At 40.6% G+C, this 21,742-nt stretch overlaps 1 protein-coding gene across 5 annotated transcripts in view; it reads right to left on the bottom strand.

The window, feature by feature from the left end:
* robo3 (roundabout, axon guidance receptor, homolog 3 (Drosophila)) overlaps window positions 1-21,742 on the bottom strand; it is a 161,092-nt gene that overhangs the window by 3,645 nt on the left and 135,705 nt on the right. For 3 of the 5 annotated variants that reach the window (XM_019857737.1, XM_019857739.1, XM_019857740.1), the window contains 15 exons: window positions 21,013-21,179; window positions 20,800-20,921; window positions 20,510-20,726; window positions 19,389-19,513; window positions 16,481-16,664; window positions 15,110-15,349; window positions 14,565-14,604; window positions 12,837-12,976; window positions 9,287-9,568; window positions 7,542-7,689; window positions 5,687-5,893; window positions 3,794-3,981; window positions 3,415-3,522; window positions 2,137-2,304; window positions 1,622-1,773 (listed from right to left, as the gene is read on the bottom strand). In XM_019857737.1, the coding sequence (XP_019713296.1) occupies window positions 1,622-1,773; window positions 2,137-2,304; window positions 3,415-3,522; window positions 3,794-3,981; window positions 5,687-5,893; window positions 7,542-7,689; window positions 9,287-9,568; window positions 12,837-12,976; window positions 14,565-14,604; window positions 15,110-15,349; window positions 16,481-16,664; window positions 19,389-19,513; window positions 20,510-20,726; window positions 20,800-20,921; window positions 21,013-21,179 (2,488 nt within the window). The remainder of the gene's footprint in view (window positions 1-1,621; window positions 1,774-2,136; window positions 2,305-3,414; window positions 3,523-3,793; window positions 3,982-5,686; window positions 5,894-7,541; window positions 7,690-9,286; window positions 9,569-12,836; window positions 12,977-14,564; window positions 14,605-15,109; window positions 15,350-16,480; window positions 16,665-19,388; window positions 19,514-20,509; window positions 20,727-20,799; window positions 20,922-21,012; window positions 21,180-21,742) is intronic. The other 2 variants (XM_019857738.1, XM_019857741.1) reach the window with 2 other exon arrangements.

Raw genomic sequence — 21,742 nt, 5'->3', positions numbered from 1 at the left:
ACAAAGCGTATGCAGGAATAGTGTTTTACAAGTGCATGACTGTCCATGTCTTATGTTTGGTGTTATATTATTTAGTTATTTTATATTAACTGTTCTGTAGAGTGCTTTGTTACAGCTAGAGCTAATGTGAAAGCGCGATATAAATAAAGATGCATTGCACTGTATTATATAAAAACAGGAGAAATAAAAATGATGGTACAATGCTGAGGGTCAACTTTTATTTTAAGGTTGAATGAAAGTTAATCGCATTCATTTTCTCATGTTGGATCAACAACACAAAATAATTCTTTGTGACAAATAAAACGACCAACCACATTCTAAAGTGCTCACATTGTTTCTTCAACACAACATACGGATTACTTCCTGTTTGTGATTCCGACTGCCAGGCTAGCACACTGTTATCTACATGAGCTGGATAGCAAAAGTATACATTCTATAAGATGTGCCAAACAGTGCAGCCTCACAAGCACTGAATCCTACATAGCCATCCGTTCAGTGGGCACAGCTTGCTATGCTATAAAAGACATTGGCTTGCGGGGAGAGAATCTGCAGGGGGTGCACTTAAAAGGAGCGCTCGCACTGTGAAACATTCTCTCAGGAGTGGACAAACACAACACTGTTTCTTACTGTGCAGCCTCACTTGAGTAGACTGTCAAATTAGATACGATGTACCGTACACGCACGAGACAATGTTGAAAAAAGTGTGTTGTGTGAGAATTAGCGGGTGTCGCAGATGGTCTTGTGCCCAGCAGCGTTGTAAATAGGACTGGATTTTTCATTTTTATTGCATTTTGACTTTTGCTTTTAGTTTTTAGAGCACGTTACTTAGTTTTTAATACGATTTATTTTTGACAACTGCTTCGTTTTGAGTTAGTTGTTACTAGTTTTAGTATTATTTTTAATTTTTTGTTTTCATTTATTGGGTATTTGTTGAGTGAAAATTAAAAAAAAAAAAGTCACAGAGTATTATGTAACAAAGTAATGTAAATTGCAAATCTTTAAATGTTTGGATTTCTTTCCTTGACCTTCCTATAGCAATATCAAAGTAAATTTAAAACGAACCCCAAAAAAGCTCATGTATGATATTAACTCATAAAAACGAGATGTCACAGGGTGGCTGTGACATGACATCATCTTTAACCGACGTCTCTGTTACGTGACGCCATCTTTAACCGCTGTCTCTGTTACATGACGTCAACTTTACTGGACGTCTCCATGAAAGAGAAACAAAAGCGTCACCTCATTTCCCCCAAATAATCGTAAATAATTCCGCCACTTCTCGCATTGCTTCTCTGCCGATCTAAAATGATTAATAATGAGCCCCTACATGCTGGATTATATTTCGTTTTTGTTTTTTTTTTGTTTGTTTGTTTTTTAGCATTTTCATTTTTATTTTATTTTGTTCGCAAAAACATTTCTTCAATTTTAGTTTTAGTTATTTCATTGCCCAGTGAAATATCATTTTTTCATAGTTTTAGTTATTTCATTGCCCAGTGAAATATCATGTGTTTTATGCATCATATCCCAATAAACTTCTCTAATGAGGGATGAGACATTTTTTTGCTGGTGCTCAAAACAACTTGGATGCTTCAGTTATTGAAGAGATATGATTGTGTCCTACCTCACTGCTCTTCCTGGCCGCATTGATCCCCCGGGAGCCTGTTGAGCCACGGGATGAGGAGCTTCCTGTGGTTGAGCAATTACTGGACATCTGATTCCGGGAAAGGTAACCGGCTTTACCACCGTACAGCATCACTTCCTCGCCATTTGCAGCTATCAAATACAGTAAACAAGATTTTTTTTTGTTCAGTAACGGCTATAGTGTGGCTAGACCAGAGGTGGGCAAACCACGGCCCGCGGGCCGGATCTGGGCTAGACATTGGTTAAATTAGGCTGATATTTCCGTGGGAGCAATGTCGAGTTCTTTCAAACAAGAGGCAATTTTATTACATAAAGGATCACTAAAAAGTAATTCTTTTAAAAATGTGACTGTTCCACTCAGGTTAAGTCAAATAGTTTGACACCCTTTTGCACTTAAGAAATGGACGCATTTATTAGGCCGAATTTGATGTTACTATGTCACGCACTGAAAAATAGTGACACAACAAAAATACCAAGCCTGAGACATTATCTTACTCTCAGCATGTCTTTGTCTTGAACCTTTGCGTTGGTGGCTGCCACTGTTGTATTCGCTCCTCTCAAGGGAAGACAGAGAGCCGTTGGCCATTTTACTGGTCTCCATGGACTTCTGGGAGCCCTGACACTTGTCCTCCTCTGGCGGTGGTTCTGGAGGTGGAGGCAGGTCTGAAAAAAGAATCATGTACAGAAGTAAAGACTTCAAAAAAGGTAATCAGTATTACCAGCTTCGTGCTGGAGCCTAATTAAAGTTAACTGCCACTTCAATTCATTGCTGCAATTTGATTTACATTGAAGTGCAACCAGATTGTGTTTTATCACTTTAAGGTACTATAAGGCGCACCTAAAAGCATTCACTTTTCTCAAAAGCCGACAGTGCACTTTATAAACTGTTGTGCCTTATATGTGATCAATATTCTGATTTCTTGGACGTAATATTTTAAATGTTATGGAAAGCGCTTTGTTCCAGCGGCAGCGGTTGTGAAAGCGGTATGTAAATAAAGCTGTATTTAGTGCTGTCAAGAGATTAAAAAAAGGTGAGATTAATTAATTATGATCTGCAATTCATTGATCTAATTAATCTATCGTTGTTCCCCGCCCTCAACTACTCGAACACAGGAAGCCAACACATAAAAAGAGATATTAGAAAAAGGCAACCCACCTACAGAAACAATACAGTTCAAGATTAAAATTTAGATTAACGCGATGAAAAACCATAACACGCTAAGTATGACTGTAATTAATTAATCGCGATAATTTGACATCTCTAATTGTATTCCTTTAGCATAGCTCCATCTAGTGGATACATAACGCAACCTCAGCCACCATTGTCACTTCTATTCTACGCGTCTTGTAATGTGGTGCACCCTTTAATATACGAAAACAGTTTTAAAATAGGCCATTCATTGAAGGCGCGCCTTATACTCCGAAGTGCCAGAAAATACGGTAACAGGAACTGACGAAAATATATGAGATGCAAATGAGATGTTTTGACCACAGCACAGTTTGTCTTTTTACGAGAGTCAAATAAATTCAGTTGCCTTCAGCTACATGAACAATGTTTCTCATTCACAACCCACACCCCAGAGGTTTTTTTCTTGCCCTCCTAGAGGTTAAGATCAGGGGACGTCGTGAATATTTGTCAATTGTGGGCATGTGAAGCCCTTTGAGACTTTTCAAATTAAAGGCCATATAAATAAATTTGACTTGACCATACTAATATCTATCAACATATACAGTATCTGTATCTGAGAGCATGAATCAAGAGAAAAATCCTACCTCCTTGTATTTCTCTCCTGTATACTGAACTCTTGGAAGCCTTTTTTTTTACGCGAACTTTTTGGGACAGTGGAGAGCATGTTTCCGCTGGTGATGAACGGCTGTGTTCTGAATGAGGAAAAAAAAAAAAAAAATGAAATCGTCAGTAAAATGTATTTGACCCTTCAACTCCAAAAGAAGAGAAATGTTTTGGCTACTTGAATTAGCAGGAAGGGAATATACAGTTCTAAAATTACTTCATTAACTTTGCTGCTTTGTGTGTGTGTGTGTGTGTGTGTGTGTGTGTGTGTGTGTGTGCGTGCGTGCGTGCGTGCGTGCGTGCGTGCGTGCGTGCGTGCGTGCGTGTGTGTGTGCACCCAATGTCCTCTTGTCACTTTACCAGGTGTTGTTGCATTGATGCCGTCTTCATTCTGTCCCTGGTGATGGAGGGCGTGCTGGGCGTGAATTTGGCACTGCAGCGGGCCATCCTCCGATGAGCCGAGATGCTGCTGACTACAGAGGCTGGATTGAGTGAGCGGTGCAATCGGTGCCTGGGGGACTGGCACTGGACCACATGGTATCCTTCTGCTGTCAAGGCAACATGGAAGGGGGAATGAATGAACATATTAACAGAATCTGACTCTAAAGTGGACTTCACCGTGCGGTTGATATTTGATAGAATAACCACCTGATTGTACATGTTTTTAATGCGTATGTCTATTCTCCGAACATAGTTGTTTCTTCAACTGATTGTACATGTTATTCATTCAAGATGGACCAAATTATTCTTATTTTTATGGTTGTACGGTACCTGCTTTAAAAAAAGGAACGAAGTTGAATGACAAATTACTTTCATAGTTACATTCTGTGGATACCGACAGGCCTGCTGAACGCAAACACAACTGGTTTTGTCACTTAATTGGAAGTGCGTTTTTGACAGTGCCATTTAAAATAAAGTTTGTTTGTATTGAAAGTAAAATAAATATAACCTTTGTGACAATTTCTTCAGGATTTCACTGAATATGAATTTGTTACTTGTTTAAAAAAACATACTAAAAAGCCTTCATAGATGTCTCTGAACAAAAATACGTTTTAAATATCTAAAATAAAGGCAGTCTTTTATATTTAACAACCGTATTTTCTGCACTACAAGGCGCTCCAGAGTATAAGGCGCACCTTCAATGAATGGCATATTTTAAAACTGTTTTCATATATAAGGCGCACCACATTATAAGAATGCACAGAATAGAAGCTACAGTAGTGGTTGCGGTTGCGTTATGCATCTACTAGATGGGAGCTATGCTAAAGGGAATACAATACAATACAGCTTTATAGAGAGCTTTCACAACTGCTGCAGCTGTAACAAAGTGCTTTCCAAAACATTTGAAATACTACGTCCAAGAAATCAGAATGTTGATCCATATATAAAGCGAATTGGATTATAAGGCGCATTGTCATGTTTGGAGAAAAGGGAATGCTTTTAGGTGCGAAAAATTCAGTATTCATGTTGAAATGTCAAAACTCAACATTTATAATGTACAGTCATACCTCGGTTTTCGACCATAATCCATTCCAGAAGGCTGTTCGAAAACCGACTTGTTCGGAAACCGAAATCACGCTCTTTCAAAAAAAAAAAAAAAAAATCTTTATTGAACACGTTTGTGCACAATGGAACGCTACACGAGGAAGCGTCACTTCCTCGTGTAATGAAGACGAGAAGAGTCAAGTGACGCATTCAAGTGTGCTCAGTTTGTTCGAGAACCGAAATTCGGTCGTCATCCGAGGCATAAAAAACTCGAAATTTTTGGTCGAAAACCGATTTGGTCGAGAACAGAGACGTTCGAAAACCGAGGTTTGACTGTACATTGTTTATACTGTAAATATAATGACTGAATTTCTGGATCTCCTGCAGTCGTACAATCTGCCCTGGGATCCGTTTACCTCTTTTTTTTTTTTTTTGACATAGTGTTATTCAAGGTATGTAGATAAAACTCTGTTCCAGCACAGAGTGTGCAAACAACCTTTAAATGTTTGTCTTCAGCTGACCCAAATTCAAAATTTTGACTGTAATTCTTTCTCCTTCCTCCTTCCTGCTCTTTACGGACACGTGATTCGTCAATGCACAGAAAATGATGTCATTCCCTCAGACGGAAAAATGAATTTGAATACTCTGACAAATCGCGCTGTAGTGAATGCTCACTTTGCTCGGGAAGTAGCACAGAGGTCACAGGTGTGAGACATGCTATTGTGTTTTGGGGTCAGCTACTAAATCAGTCCTTGTCAACACACGTACCGTGAGTGCTGAATTTCCTCTTGCTGGCGGCGCAGGTTGTGGGACGCTTGCGCCTCCTCATTGGGAGATGGAGTCAGCGTGGCGGTGGACTGGTGACTGTAGGAAGTGGCAGGAGAGGAGGCGTTGTTCCTATGAGAGTGGATGTCTTCACAGCCCTCCATCAGGTACGTCCTCTCGGGGAGGGGAGGACACCACTCTTCATCGGAGCTACAAGCAAAAGGAAAGGGGTGCAGTAAGATGACAAAAAGGGGTAGCTCAATATTGGTTGTTTCAAAGGGGAATTGGAATTTGTAGACCCATTCTGTGTTGCCTTGAAGGGAGAAAATTGAGTGAGGCTGTGGTTTAAAGTGATAGTGAATGATAGTTTTGCTGTGAGGTAACAGCGACAAGACAGTTTAATGGCATTTCTGCGTTGGGGAGGGGGGGGGGGGGAGTAAAAGAAAATGACCACAGCCAAAGTTGTTGCCAGAAGCTTCAGGCCCATTTCAGGTTCAATACATGTATCGGTTTGAAAGGATGGTTTAGATATGAACAGAGATGGGTGGAGTAGCTCAAAATGGCACTTCAGTCAGACTGCTGTTCGTGTACTTTATAGAAATATGACTCAAGCAAAAGTAAAAAGTAGTCCTTCAAATATTTTCTCAGGTAAGAATATATACTATATGAAAAAACTACTCGAGTACGAAACAAGTGAGTATCCTGTGATGTATTATTTTCTTCATCACAGCCATGTCCTGTACAAAAAATAGTCAACAGAAATTTGCAACTTCAGACATTGCCCAACTTCAACTAAAACGAGAATCACTTCCGTGACGTAATTCAGGCAAACATGGCCACAAGAAATGGCCTAAAATGAATGCTGCAGAAGTGTCCTTATAACAATTTTATAAGCTAATGATAATTATCGTGGTAGCAGAGAGTATAGGGGGTGTGTATGAATCGTTTTCTTCTTGTTGGGGCGGCATAACAGAAAATAATTGAGAAGCACTGCCCTAAGCTAAATCAATATTTTGTCCAATGACATCTCTGTTCATTCTGCACCTACGTTAAGGTCATTTGATGGTAGCGATTAAGGTTTGTGCACATCCTATGAACCCCATCCCAGTCATTTTGCGATTCAAACATTTCAGTGATGTCATCAAAAGTAGCAAGTGCAATGTGCCGTATTTTCCACACTAAAAGGCGCACTAGATTATGAGGCGCACCTTCAATGAACGGCCTATTTTGTAATTTTTTTCAAACAATGGTCGCACCGCATTATAAGATGCAATCTACAATGGATCTACTCGATGGAGCTTCACGCAAGGAAATGCCAACAGAACGATCAGATGTCAGTGAAACGTATGTAATAAAGCAGTGACACAGTTCACTTCACCAACAGCAAGTTATAACATTGACTCGTTACCGTTGAACTCTTTTGCCGTTGCTCTATTTCCGTGTTCAACTGCCTAACCGATCGCTTTAAGTTTGAACTCTGCGTTGTAAGCATGTCTCTAGCAAGGAGCCATTTCAGAATCGAAATATTACCGTCATGACCATACACAAGGCGCATCGGATTTTAAGGCGCTGTGAGCGTTTAAGAAAATGGAAGGCTTTTAGTGCGCCTTTTAGTGTGGAAAATACGGTAGCTAATTGTAACCGAGTCAAAGTCTTGCCTCTCCCTTTTGAAAATACTTAAGGTTAGGTAAAAAGTGTGTTGCAACGGTTCCTCAAGTATATATAACAGAGTAAATGTAGCATGTTACTAGATGGATGGATGGATGGATTCTCTTTTCCAAACAAACATATTGCACATTATAGTCAAACACACCTCTGGTTTTAAACTACAAATTCATGAAGCTTAAGTCTGACTCACCCTATGTCCATGTCCTCATTCTCGGGTTGCTCTTCATCCTGGTCACACTGTTCCAATTCTCCTATTGGGGGAGGTGGGGGCAATGTCTCCATCCATGTTAGAGATGGTGTCTTAACAGCCTTCCCCATGGCCTTCTGCTTTGGCTTACCTAGAAAACAGGCAGTGAGTGAGAAGAATCCAAATGCAGAACAATTGCAGTCTCACCGACCAACATTTAAATATTATGCGGGTTACTTATAACTTGAAAAACATGTAATATAAGTTTAGTTAGCGGCCCGGTGGTCGACTGGTTAGCGCGTCGGCCTCACAGTGCAGAGGCGCACGGTGAGATTCCGGCTCCGGCCTTCCTGTGTGAAGTTTGCATGTTCTCCCCATGCCTACGTGGGTTTTCTCCGGGTACTCCAGTTTCCTCCCACATTCCAGAAACATGCGTGGCAGGTTAATGGAACAGTCTAAATTGTCCTGAGGTGTGAGTGTGAGCGTGGATTCTTGTTTGTCTGTCTTTGTGTGCACTGCGATTGGCTGGTAACCAGTTCAGGGTTTACACCGCCTACTGCCCGGAGACAGCTGGGATAGGCTCCAGCACACCCCATGACCCTTGTGAAGATAAGTAGATCAGAAAATGAATGGATGGATGGATGGATGGATAATTTTAGTTCATATTGTTTTAGAGCAGGTGTTTTCAAGGCGGGGTCCAAACCTAGCATGGGGCAAATAACTTGCACGGGCAGTTATGTAGCCTTGTACATGACAATCGCTCTTGGTATTTTTATCGCACAGTAATTGAGACAGTCAAAAACTGTTACAACTTCACTCGTCTGAGTCTGTGATTTGTATTTGTATTGCAACTTCCTGAAAAGAGATCAATAACATTTAAATGTCCAATTTTGTGGCTGTGTGTTGACACATTTTTGAACATGCAGTTGTCATGTTCATCCTCAGTTTGTTGCTACACTGACATGAACCTTTGATGATGGAAGCATGTGTAGTTGTGTTTAAAAATTTAATAAATGCATGTCCTTTCAAAGAATTTTTTCGAAAACGGTATCTTTTCTTTCTTGTTGTTGAATATGAAAGTGGGTCACAATTTAGCGACCAATATGAAAATGCCTGTCACAAGGTAACAGGCTTCTTTTACACTGATTGGATAAATTTTACCAGAAGAAATTTTAACTGAGTTCGAAGCAAAAATTGACATAATCTCACACAAATTAACCCCTACGGGGACAGCGGTTACTCCAGTGGACAGCTTATCATGTTATCAGGTTACGGGGTGCATGAAAGGGTTAATGGAAAGATAAAAGAACAAGAAGGAGGAAAACATCTCATTCAAGAAGAGATATTTTCATCAAAGAGAGTTGAAAGATTCATAATATATTGTAATCTTAGCATTAAAATTGGCAATTGGCACAAAATAACTTCGTTAAGTAATGAAATTATAAATCCTTCACATCTCATTGTTTGACTGTTTGACATGGTTTTCACCACTTTAGTCTTATTAAGTATCAGCTTACTGTTTTGGAAGCTCTACGACCACAAGAGGGAACATTTGGGAGCTACTAACATTTATAAATAATTCACGGAAAAATCAGTTGAGCTCAGTGTTGGCTTATTTTGGCAGTCATCATTCTCTGATTTGGCCATCCGATGAAAAACAACAACAGGTCAGATATACAGTATGTTGAGTCCAACTCACGATCACTGCGACAGCGATACAAAACCAAGTAAGTCTCTTTTGCCCTCACCATTGCAGCGATCTGGTTGAGCATACTGAGCTCCAGAGGGCCCTGGCTGAGTGATCCAGTGCCCGTCATCGTGTTGGTCGCCACCTTGGGGCGGACTCTGCGTTTGGTTTGAGAAGGGCATGATGGAGGTGGAGGCATAGGGAGTGGTTGAGGCGTGCTGGGCGTAGGTGAAGCTGTGAAGATCCTCGCTGGTGGCATCAATTGTGCTGTAAATGGGCCCCTCAGTCGAGCCGCTCATGCTGCATTTCTCTGTCTGATTCAGGTAGTTGGAGATGCCGGCTTCTACATAGGGTGGAAAACAGTAGAAGCTTACTACGGTATTCCAATATTGTTTGGAAGACATTCAACTGGATGTCCTTCTCATCAATTCTCATATTCACAGAAACAGTGAGACAACATGGATGTTTACCATATTTTCCGCACTATAAGGCGCACCTAAAAAGCATTCAATTTTCTCAAAAGCTGACAGTGCGCCCTATAATCCGATGCGCATATAAAGAGACTGTAACTCTTTACATTGTTTTGTAATGCCATTTGTATTTAAGTTTCATGTCTGTGTTTGTGACCAGTCCTAATGGCTTTGTTACAGCTGCAGCGGTTGTGACGACTTTATATAAATAAAGCTGTACTGTATTGTATTCCTTTTAGCATAGCACCATCTAGTGGTTCCATAGTGCAACTGCAGCCACTATAGTAGCTTCTATTCTATGCGCCTTATAATGCGGTGCGCCATATATAAGAAAACAGTTTTAAAATAGGCCATTCATTGAAGGTGCGCCGTATAACCCGAAGCAACAATAGTGCAGAAAATATGGTAGTTTTAATCAATTCACCATACGTATCTTCATTTACAGTCAAACCTCGGTTTTCGAACGTCTCGGTTCTCGTACAATTCGGTTTTCGAACAAAAATGTTGAGTTTTTTATGCCTCGGATGACGAACAAATTTCGGTTCTCGAACTCACTGAGCGCACTTGAATGCGTCACTTCACTCCTCTCGGCTTCGCTTCCTGTGTAGCGTCCTTTGTGAGCAGACATTTTTGTATTGTTCAAGATTTTTTTTTTCAAAAAGCAGACGTGTTTGGTGAGACGCTTCTGTTAGGGGGAGTGAAACCCTCCTCTTTTCAGAATGGTTTGCCCCAGCAGCACGGGTGAAGTGCGTGAGTTTGTTTACGGCTGGTAGCTTTCAATACAGCGGCGCATAATCAACACTACACTCTGGTGTCCTGTAGCGTCCATTGTGAGCAGACGAGGTTGTATTGTTCAATAAAGATTAAAAAACAAAAAAGCAGATGTGTTTGGTGAGACGCTTCTGTTAGGGGAGTGAAACCCCCCTCTTTTCAAAATGGTTTGCCTCAGCAACACGGGGGACGTGCGTGCGTTTGTTTTCGGCCGGCAGTTTTCAATACAGCGGCGCATAATCAACACTCTGGTGTCCTGTAGCGTCCACTGTGAGCAGACGGGGTTGTATTGTTCAATAAAGATTTTAAAAAAAAAGCAGACGTGTTTGGTGAGACGCTTCTGTTCGGGGGAGTGAAACCCCCCTCTTTTCAGAATGGTTTGCCTCAGCAACACGGGGGACGTGCGTGCGTTTGTTTTCGGCCGGCAGTTTTCAATACAGCGGCACATAATCAACCCTCTGGTGTCCTGTAGCGTCCATTGTGAGCAGACGAGGTTGTATTGTTCAATAAAGATATTTTTTTTAAAAAGCAGACGTGTTTGGTGAGAACTACGTAATATCGGACTGTTATTTTTGCATCGTGTATCAGCCTCTAATCATGGCACCAAAGAAAGCAAGTGGAAGTGATAAACCTGGTGAAGAAAAGAGAAAAATAGTGCGCAAAACTATAGAATTGAAGAAAGATTTGATCGCGAAATATGAGGTGTGCGTGTGTCTGTGTTGGCGGAGTTCGGGATGCCGAAATGTCCCGCCTACTGCCTGATGACAGCTGGGTAGGCGCACGCCCCACGACAGATAGAGAGAGAGAGAGAGAGAGAGAGATAGAGAGACGTTCTTTCAATTTTTATGTTACTATGTTAATGTTAAAATTGGTGGAAATAAAACATATTACAGTTTGTTTGTTCAGTATTTTACATATTACCTGCTCTCCTATTACATTTCTACAGTTTATGGTGTGAAATTGTAAAAAAAAACAAAAATAAGTGGCTTAAAAAAAGTTTTCTTGACTTGGAACGGATTAAAAAAAATTACATTGATTCCAATGGGAAACATGGTTTCGGTTTTCGAACAATTCTGTTTTCGAACAGTCTTCTGGAACGGATTACGTACGAAAACCAAGGTTTGACTGTATATGATAAACCCACACCTTTGCATAACTCACATCGTCCAAAAGTTAGATCACACTGGAGTTCACCGTACATGGGAAAGCACAACCATGCCTTAAGTAAAACAGAAAAAGTAAAACCCGTTCATGCTACTGTATCTCCGAGGTTCTGTTTAAAAATCACATTTTCTTCTCACTACAGCGAAACTCCTCTACAATGAAACCTACATGGGCGAAAATACACCCTATTGTAAAAAAATCTTCATGCATTAACAGCATTCCCATTTTCCTGCCCTCCATACAACGAAAAAAAACCCTGTTGCGTTATACGAAATCGTTTTCTCTGCTCTTGCCTCGCGATGAGATTCACTACAACGAAGTCTAATCCAACAGCGACCTCTACTGCTTCGTTCGGAAACGGCAACAGCAACCACCACACTGGTTTACACATGGGCAGTAGTCCAGGAAGTATTTGTTATTGTTAGTTCCAGACGCAGCAAGAACGTTGCATTGCTAAAATGGCCACAAAATGGACCTTTGGATGTCAAGCAGCTAAGACAAGAAGAGCTCTGACACTGGAAGAGGGTAAAAGTGATCAAAATGAAAGACGGAGGAAGCAAAATAAAAGACATTATCCAAGAAATTGATGTAAGTGAAAGTGAATGCTGATCGTAAATTTCTCAATTTCTTTCCCTTTTTTTCTTTCTACACTGACGATATGAAGTGTCAAATAAGTTTATGCTCATACTTATGCACTATTGGAATAAAAATAAAGAGTACACATCCGTTTGTGTGTGTGTGTGTGTGTGTGTGTGTGTGTGTGTGTGTGTGTGTGTGTGTGTGTTTACATCTGAGATCAAATTTGCTACACTGAAAAACCCCCTGTTGTGAAACATTTCTTGCTGCAAACATGATTTCGTTGTAGAGGAGTTTCACTGTAATATATGATGCATGAATTACTAGGTTGTGTTCACTTGTCACTTCTTTGGTTCAGTTAAAACCAACTCCTCTGTAATTCATCAGCTTGGCTGGTGTGGTTACCCTGTCATACAAACTGTGAGTGACTGTGCAGCCTTTGGCCTCAATATAAATAAATAAATAAAATAAAATGCCAGAGTGTGTGATCAGCAAACCAATGGACCTAATGTATTCAATATATCTTTTTTGTGACACAGACCAGAAAACAAAGTGTGCAGCAGAAGCTGTTCCAAAATCAGACTGATTTCAATGTATTGTTTTAGCTCTTGAATTTAAGCGGCTTTGTACCATTGTAGTATCGTTCAGCTGTGTCAAGACTGGTGGTGCAGCAGTTGACAGCCTCTTTACCACTGTGGACAAGGTTGGTGGTGGGCCAAGAGTCTGCCAACCACGGGTAGTTGCCCATGTTGCCTCCCAGCACGCCCGGCCTACAAAGACATCACACACATTCTGGTGTTTATTTACAACACGGTGTGTGACGGAACAACATCCACCACCGTCCAGATGGGAACAGAGCTTGAAATAAAAGCAGCGGACACAACAAAAACAGCATGGAAATGAGTATAAGTCAATTCTAGGGATGCGGTATTCTCTGCATTGGACAACATGGACCCTGGATTTTCATTTTCACAATGAGTTTTATGCCACTGACTTCTGGCTTTAAGATATAATGTGACTCAGGTTAAAAAAAGCAAAACAGCTCCATTCTTCACAGGACCGCTTCAGTTCAATATATATTGAGAATCGAATACAGGGATGGGAAACTTAAATGCTGGAGCAGTGCAGAATTTTTTGTCAGTGCTACTCGGGTGCCACATAGGACCACATACTGTACTTCCTTACCAGATGTATGATTAAAAATGCTATTTTAAATCGGGACAAAATATGTGCATCCGTGCAACATATGTGATGTTAACATATGTCAAAACATGTATAACATCATCCACTATCCCAATACAACAACAAAAGATTTGAAGACAAACAAAATCAACACATACTGTATTTTTTTCCAGTGCAAAGGGCTCTGTTGCATAAAAAAAAATTCAATTCAATGTTTGTCTTGCATATTCCATAACAGCAAAAAAAAAAAAAAAAACCCAAAAAACCTAATTACAGTTGACCCTTATATATTCGCAGTTCGGCATATTTTATCAATGATTTTTTTGGGATTGTAAAATTTTAAGTTTTTTTTCCTTTTTTAATACAGGGAAGGGGGTAAATTAATCAAGGGGTCTCATTTCATGGTGACTTCAAGTAGAGAGCCCTTTGTGTCTGTCAGGGATGGGCACTTGATAAGGGAGAGCGAGCAGGACCGCAGCCCGGCTTCTCGTCTCTCGGTTTTGCGCACAAAAATTCCAACAGCTCATATCCAATATTTAAAAAAGGCTTTTGCACTTTATTGGTGGAAGAGGCAAACTTTTATTTCTGAGGGACAGAAAATAAATCAATCCTTTCAATAATATGGGTGAAAAACCATGTTGTGTTTTATTTACGCACCCTGAATGCCGAAAACTTGACTGTTTACATTAAGTTGTGCCCTGCTGTACACATCTCAGCAACATTTTAACCTCGAGAATGGGTTCCAGGCATAACCAATCGACCCACACTTTTATCTGTTATGCACCTAGTGTATTTTATTGACATTATTGTATGTTTTTTGTTATACATGTTTCCGTCCAACTACTGTATTGTCACATGCACAGTATACAAATAGTCAAGGGATCAGAAACATCAGAAAATAATTAAGATTATCTTGAAATAGAGAATTCACTACACCAAATAAAAATAAACCGAAATGCTGTATTTACTGACAAGTAAAACAAATATATCATATTGAGTGTTTGAGTGAGTGTTTTACTTGTTCTCTTTATGCAAAAACCAAACACCAAAAATGTCCTTGGCCCAAAAACCGACGTACGGACCGTACCTTTAATTACCTGTACCGTCCGACGCCTGACGTGGTGATTGTGCACTCAACAAATCGTATATTCCAAAGAGTAAATGTTTGCTTATTACCTCCCATTGTGTCCAGATCCCTCTCCATGAGGATATCCAACTGCAGAAGACAAAAAGAAAGATGCCACTTACAATCGTGTACATTCATTTGTGACTGTGCATACATACATTAAAAGGGCAGTGCCTTGTTGTCACTGCGCTATATATCCCATTCCTAAAACGGCCTGGTTTAGAGCATCAAATGGGCATCGGTGAGCCGTCAGTGAGCTGCCGTCAGTATTTCAGGTTGGCCCAGTCCGTCCGAGTCCGAGTCCTCAATGGCATGTATCCCACATTGTTTTCATTTCACCAGTTTGTATGTCTGTTGTTTTTACTTTCATTTTTTTTTCTCTCTTTGTCTGCGTGTCGGCTTGTGCGGCGCCTGGTTTTTCGACGCAGACTTGCTCTCGCCGACGAGGGACGGACCAGGCCCACATGGGTCAGCCTGAAATACTGACGGGAACAGTGACAGACTGACAGAACTTTCATCAGTCTGACGTAATTCCCACTTGAGATTAATACTGAAAACCGTATGTACATTTCGTGTAGGTTGTAACTACGCTAACCTGCTGCCGTGTAAGCAAAGGAAGCAGTGTAGTGGCTCAACTCCTTTCTCTTTTTGCGCCGGCAATAGATCCAGACGCTGAAGCCCATGAGGATGACCCAGCAGGCTCCGCCGATGCCTGCGATGAACGCCGGCTGCTTGACAACATCAGTAATCTGCTCAGCCAGACTCACGTTGCTCTCCCCGCTGTCGTCGCCAGTGTCAGTGGTGCCTGTCGCAGAGGGCTGTTCAGCTGCCATCTCTGGGAGAGGCACATCACAATAAGTACATGCGAAAGCAGTCAAGGAAATCAATGCCAAGCACTTGTACTTTTGCTGTATTATTAACATGATGTTGAAAAAAAATTATTGAACATTTCAGTTTAAACAACAACTTGAAACTTGAAGATTAACCCTGATCCAATGTGAACGATGGTGGATTATTTCCAGAAACTTTCCATTCACATTTTAATTGGGGCAAAAATATTCAGAGCTCGAAAAAGATTGGAATACAGTATTTGGTCATGTGTAGGAATATACGGGGATAACAAATCCGCTATTTCCTGCACGATAAGGCGCACCTAAAAACATTCAATTTTCTCAAAAGCTGACAGTGCGCCTTATAATCCGATCGTGCCTTGTATATGAATCAATATTCTGATTTCTTGGACATAATATTTTAAATGTTCTGTAAAGCGCTTTATTACAGCTGCAGCTGTTGTGCAAGCTCGATATAAATAAAGCTTATTGTATTGTATTGTATTCCTTTTAGCATAGCTGTAGCTAGTGGATGCGTAACGCAACTGCAGCCACTATAGTAGCGTCTGTTCTATGCGCTTTATAATGCGGTGCACCCTATATATATATATATATATATATATATAAAAAGCAGTTGTAAAATAGGCCATTCATTGAAGGTGCGTCTTATACTCCGAAATGCATTACAGTGTGGGAAATACGGTAGATATATTTAAAGGAACTTTTTGTGACAAGCAGACATTGAACCATTTGATTAGACTTATTTATTTGTGAATACAACACAACATTCAAATTCTGCAGTCAACAACAATTATCTTTTTTTTTCTTAAATATTAGCAATGTGGCCACAGCTTTTGATTACTTACAAATGTATTATTCCCGTGCATCTTCACCCTACAATTTGTAAATTTCCAGTGCAGGTGATTTTTAATTTGAATAGACTCCATTCTATTCAAATGACTTTTTCAACTCTGTCTATAACTGAGACCATTCTCTCTTGTACAACCCAGTGTAACATTGACATTTTGAATGTGTGCACAGTGACAAAATATTTTCCTGTTTCTTCTAAGCACGTAAAAGAATATGGGGTGAACAATTAATCTCTGCCTTCGAAGAATGTGCTTATTTGGACTCACTGATAAGTATGGGCAAAGGCTGGCTGCGGGTGCCGACACCAGCAACAGTCACGGCTGCCACCTCAACCTGGTAAAGGACACCGGGCATCAGGCCTTTCACCGCCGTGGACAAAGTGTGCCCTTCCACTGTCTTGTTGATGTAGTAGCGTGTCTGGTTGTTGTTGCCACTGCTCACACACCAAACCTGTTGGCATACAGAGAGAGAGGAGTATTTAAATTGCATATACTTTTTTTTTTTTTTTGTGTAAACTTTCATGGCTTCCGCACGCATTTGCATCCTTGTTTGCAATTTGATTGACAAAGTTGTAGTTTTCTATTTACACTTGCTGAAGGATATTTTCTGCCATAAACGTCCTTCTTCGGTCTTGCCATTATGTAACACATGCATCAATGAGCTATATTAGCAGGTGAACAGGCGATATACAAATTGGATTTAATAAACATAGACAACTGTGAAAAAGGTTTGCTTATCGAGTTTTTAATCAGCTACATTTTAGAGTACACTGATCATTTCAGCTGCAAGATTTATTTGCATTGTGACATGCAAATTTCTCCAGTGTGGGACAAATAAAGGTTATCTTATCTTATCTTATTTTACATACAACATGCATGTACATTCATTGCGTTCAACTGAATGAACACAAAATTAAAATGCACCTAAGACTTCAGAAATGAAATCATCATCCTGCATCTCTTACGTACGGTAGTTCACAATAGACACCAACCACTAAAGCATAATGATCTCCATTATAAGAGCTGCACCACATATTCTGTCTTCAATCCTTTCAGGGGCAACGGTTACTCGAGTGGACAGCTATTCAAATGTTATTTTCTCTTATATTAATTGATCTTAATGTCACATCAACCACTACAATGGACCCTTATGTGTGTTGTCATCCACTGCCATTATTTATTTTTCATGTCTAAAGACTAATAAAAACACTTGGAAAAAATCCTGATGTTGGTTATCATTATTTGTGCATGAAAGGGTTAAAAAGACAATAAAGTTAGGTTCTCATCAAAGACATTACAAGGTAGAAAGCTCTACTGGGACACAGGCCCCATGCTACAGTGGTCTGCACAGACCGGTCCACAGCACTGTACAGACCACAGCGCAGGGCTGCAGATATATACTTAAACACACACACACACACACACACACACACACACACACACACACACACACACACGCACACACACACACACACACACACACACACACACACACACACACACACAAATTCTGTATAGAAGCATCTATGCCTCAATTGTACGTTATCACCTTGGCTAGAATGCAACGGATGGTTGCCGGTCCGTCGGACCATGAACCGGTCTGCGGTGTCTTATTCGGGTTTTTAAGGGCCATAATATGAGCATATTCAGGTTTTTGCGGGTGTTTACATGGCCTTGTGCAATGGGAATATCGCTAATGTTGCCATTCACTATAACTCTAATATATTTGAAGTAAGGCTGCATGATATTGGAAAAACATGCAAAATGTGATATGGGTGTTGCATATTGAAATCTCGATATTATTGCGATATGGGTAGAAAACAGAACAAAAAACCATAATAGTATCTCTTTTTTGAAGTCTTACTTAAATATGACTGTTCTAATTAATACCTCTTCTGTAGAAAAAAAGCCTTGAAAACGGGTCTAAGAATTAAGGAATTCAGTCAACTTTTCTAAGACTGTCCTCAAAACCTTGTTGTGTTATTTTGTGTTGAGTATGAGCTTTGAGATCTCCGACTGGCACCTTTATTAGACAAGGAAATATATACGTGTGACCTCTGCACACTGTTACCCTGTCCATGTGTCATCACTGTTTCCAACTCTGAACCTAAATGGTAATGCACCTCTTGGTCCAGTGACTTCAATGAGAGCGGTGAAATACAGACGAATAACAGGGATGCCGTATTGCGTGCTTGTTTACCTGGGGCTTCATTCCATCCCATTTCAGCAACAAAAAGTTTTCCATGGCACTCACACATGAGCACGCCTGAGCACACGGTGCATCTCTCTCACCAAAAATAAAAAGCACTCCGACTCATTTGTCATGCAAAACTTCGGTCCAATTAAGCACATGCTAATTGGTCCTGTGAAAAACACTTAAAGCTGGACATTTTCATGAATTCATAAAACTCCCCATGACAACCGGAACAGGCTGTGCCTGTAAAAGAGTGGACGTCCAGGAAAAAGAGGACATTTGGTCACCCTTATGTGAACACTGAGTAATTCTGTATGGAATAACGAACAGCTATTCGCAGTAACAACTCTAATGCTTCATTTTAACAACTTGTTCTTGCAGCATGGCTACTAATGGACAATTACTGTTCTATGTAAACACATTCAGATACTCTTCGTAATGCTGTTTTGTCTAATATGCTGGTTTGCAAGCCTGCTCGGAGGGGGCTCTCCAACACCCTGCGTGTCATTGCAATGACTTTTTAGAATAGAGTTATTGATTGAGACCAATATCAGCTGTCTGTCGGAGATGAAGCCCACCTGTCAGCGGTCCTCGACTCACAACGAGCAGGTGTGAGGAGGCAGTGATTAGGGGAGGAGGGCCGGTGACTGAGGGAAGCTGCAACATATTAACAACTGTGCAGCAATTTGGTTTTTTTTTTTTTTTGCTTCCCACCCTGGCTGTACCAGCAAGTCCGATAGCCAGCAGGCGCTTGATATTGGGCATGTAAAATGGGTCTGGCAAAGCCCTGGTTCTCATTGACAATGTCGAAGAGGTAAAAATTTATGTGTTTCTCATTGCAGTGGCTGCATGTGGCTGGTTCGTCACCGCAGAGAGGTTCTGCATGTTTTTATGCCATTTTGTCAGGTTTTCACTGTGGTGCTGTCGTGTAGTTGTGTGTCATCTGCACCGGTTTGAGGCTGCGACGTCAGAGGTCTTTACCCTGTACTCTTGGATGATGCCATTTTGCATGTTACTTGGTGGAGGCTCCCATGAGACAATTATGCTGGAGGTGTTGCTTTGCTTCACTGTTGCCACTGTAACAGCTCTTGGTGGGGCACTAGGCACTAACAGGCAGAAGACAGCATTAATATAAAATGAAGCCATAACATGAGCAAACGGAGCCAGCAAATGAAACTATAGCATGATGCTGTATTAACTATTCAGGAAGGTTGATCAAAAATGCTGAACGTGAACCACACTACTGTGTTGTTTCAAACAACAACTACCGTATTGGCCCGAATATAAGACGGTGTTTTTTGCATTGAAATAAGACTGAAAAAGTGGGGGTTGTCTTATATTCGTGGTCTAGACATTATACCCATTCACGACGCTAGATGCCACCAGATATCATTGAAGCGAATGCTGAACTTGACTCCCCAGGCCAAAGTGAACCCCTGTCACGAAGAATAAAAATAAGAATAGCGGTAGGACGAAGAAGAAAAATCAAAAATAGCGGTAAGAAAGAAAAGAAGAAAATAATGGAAGAGATAACAGAAAATTGAGAAACGTAGCGACAATCTGGAGAAAAGTGGGTCGAAGATCGGCCAGGTTAACCGGCAGCTGAGGAGAAGTTATGATGTAATTTACATTTCAAAAATCAGAAGCCATTCCTTTACGAATGTGATTGCACTTTAGTTTACATATTTAAATGTTCAGATATTAAGATTTGAATGAGGAAAAATAACATGCTTTTTCTCTCAAATATATTGTTCTAATCATTTGTTTCAGATGTACTGTAATTATTTTCTGTATAAAAATTAATTTGGTGTTCAAAAAGTCTTTTTTCAAACTTGAGTCTTGAAAAACAGGGGGTGGTCTTATAATCAGGGCCGTCTTATATTCGGGTCAATACGGTAATATTAACCGGCATGGGACTCCGCTGCAAATACAACCCTCAACAAAGATTACATTTTAAACATTATTGTTGTGTCATTTGGGGTGATGACTAAAGCATCCAGAATGTGTGTGAGCTGTTTTTGTTTGTTGTTGTTTTTTTGTTTTTTTTTTAATTAAAGCAGTGTACCCTGAATCCCTTTCTGGAGGTTCTGCAGAACTATTACCTTCTTCAGGAGTCCGAACCAGTATTGTGCGGCTGTCCTTCCCCTGAAACTCGTCAAAGTACGGCCGGATCTTTATTTCATACTCAGTTCCTTTCAGCAGACTGGTAAGTACAGTGCTGCGCTCTGACGGGGAATTGATGTCATGGAGCAGCCATGTTCCCCCAGTGGGGCGGTAAAAGAGACGGTAGCCCTGAACGTACTGAGATTGACGATCAACCTAGAGGAAGAAATGAGAGAGCGTGAAGGAGGACCTTCCCTGGATAACGAAAAAAATAAATGAAAAGACTTACAGCCCAGGAGACTCGAATTGAAGATGTAGTGGGTCGGATGGGCTCCTGTAGTTGGACCGCCACCTCCCCCAACTCTCTCTGCAACTGCCTGTGGTCCACTCCCTGACCGGTGGGACTTACGTCTGAGCCAAACACACATGCAAATCAAGATTACAGTTCGGTTCACTTCACAATTCCGCAGATAATTCATGCTGTGAGGCTACTCTGACTGACCTTGTGTTCTGACAGGCTCTGAGATGGGGCTCGGGTCGCTCAGGCCGTAGACATTGACTGCTCGGACAATAAACAAGTAGATGGTGTTGGGGAGAAGCCCAGTGATTGTGTGTGTTTCCACCTTCACCATGTCAGCCACAGTTTGCCAAGTGCTGCCGGCTGACTGGCTGTAATAGATGATGACAAAACAAATTATGTTTCTAATGTTGAACCGCACACAGGGATTAATGTGCCACCCACTTTGCATGAGATTTGCCTCAGCTGATGCCGTAGGATGTATTGTATTTCGGTCTCATTCATATTAAAATGTCGACCCAGACAAACCACCACTTAAGACTTGCACAGTGTGTGATGTAACATTCCACTAGAGGCTTTGAATATCAAAAATGTTCCATTATTGAAGTCGCAAATAGCGAACGAGATGCACACTGCCTTTCCGAGTGTGCTTGTTTTGCAATATTAATTTGCTGAACCATTAATCACAAAATAGGAAGATCTCTAGGCAATAGTTATTTTTGGCTCCCCCATGCACATAATACTGTACTAAACCAGTGTTTCCAAACCTTTATTTAGTCAAGGCACACATTTTTCATTTGAAAAATGTGATGGCACATGACAAAAACACAAAAAGTATAAATATGAGAATAAAGATGCTCTTGTCTCAATTGACTCAAATTTTAGTAACTCAGTGGCCCTGATTAATTGAACACAAAGCTGATATATTGAATTT

This window comes from Hippocampus comes, unplaced genomic scaffold (genome assembly GCF_001891065.2).
Source record: "Hippocampus comes isolate QL1 unplaced genomic scaffold, H_comes_QL1_v1.1 scaffold248, whole genome shotgun sequence".
Lineage (NCBI taxonomy): Eukaryota > Metazoa > Chordata > Actinopteri > Syngnathiformes > Syngnathidae > Hippocampus > Hippocampus comes.
The sequence above is the reverse complement of the archived record's forward strand: the minus strand, read 5'-3'. Positions and strand labels throughout refer to the sequence as shown.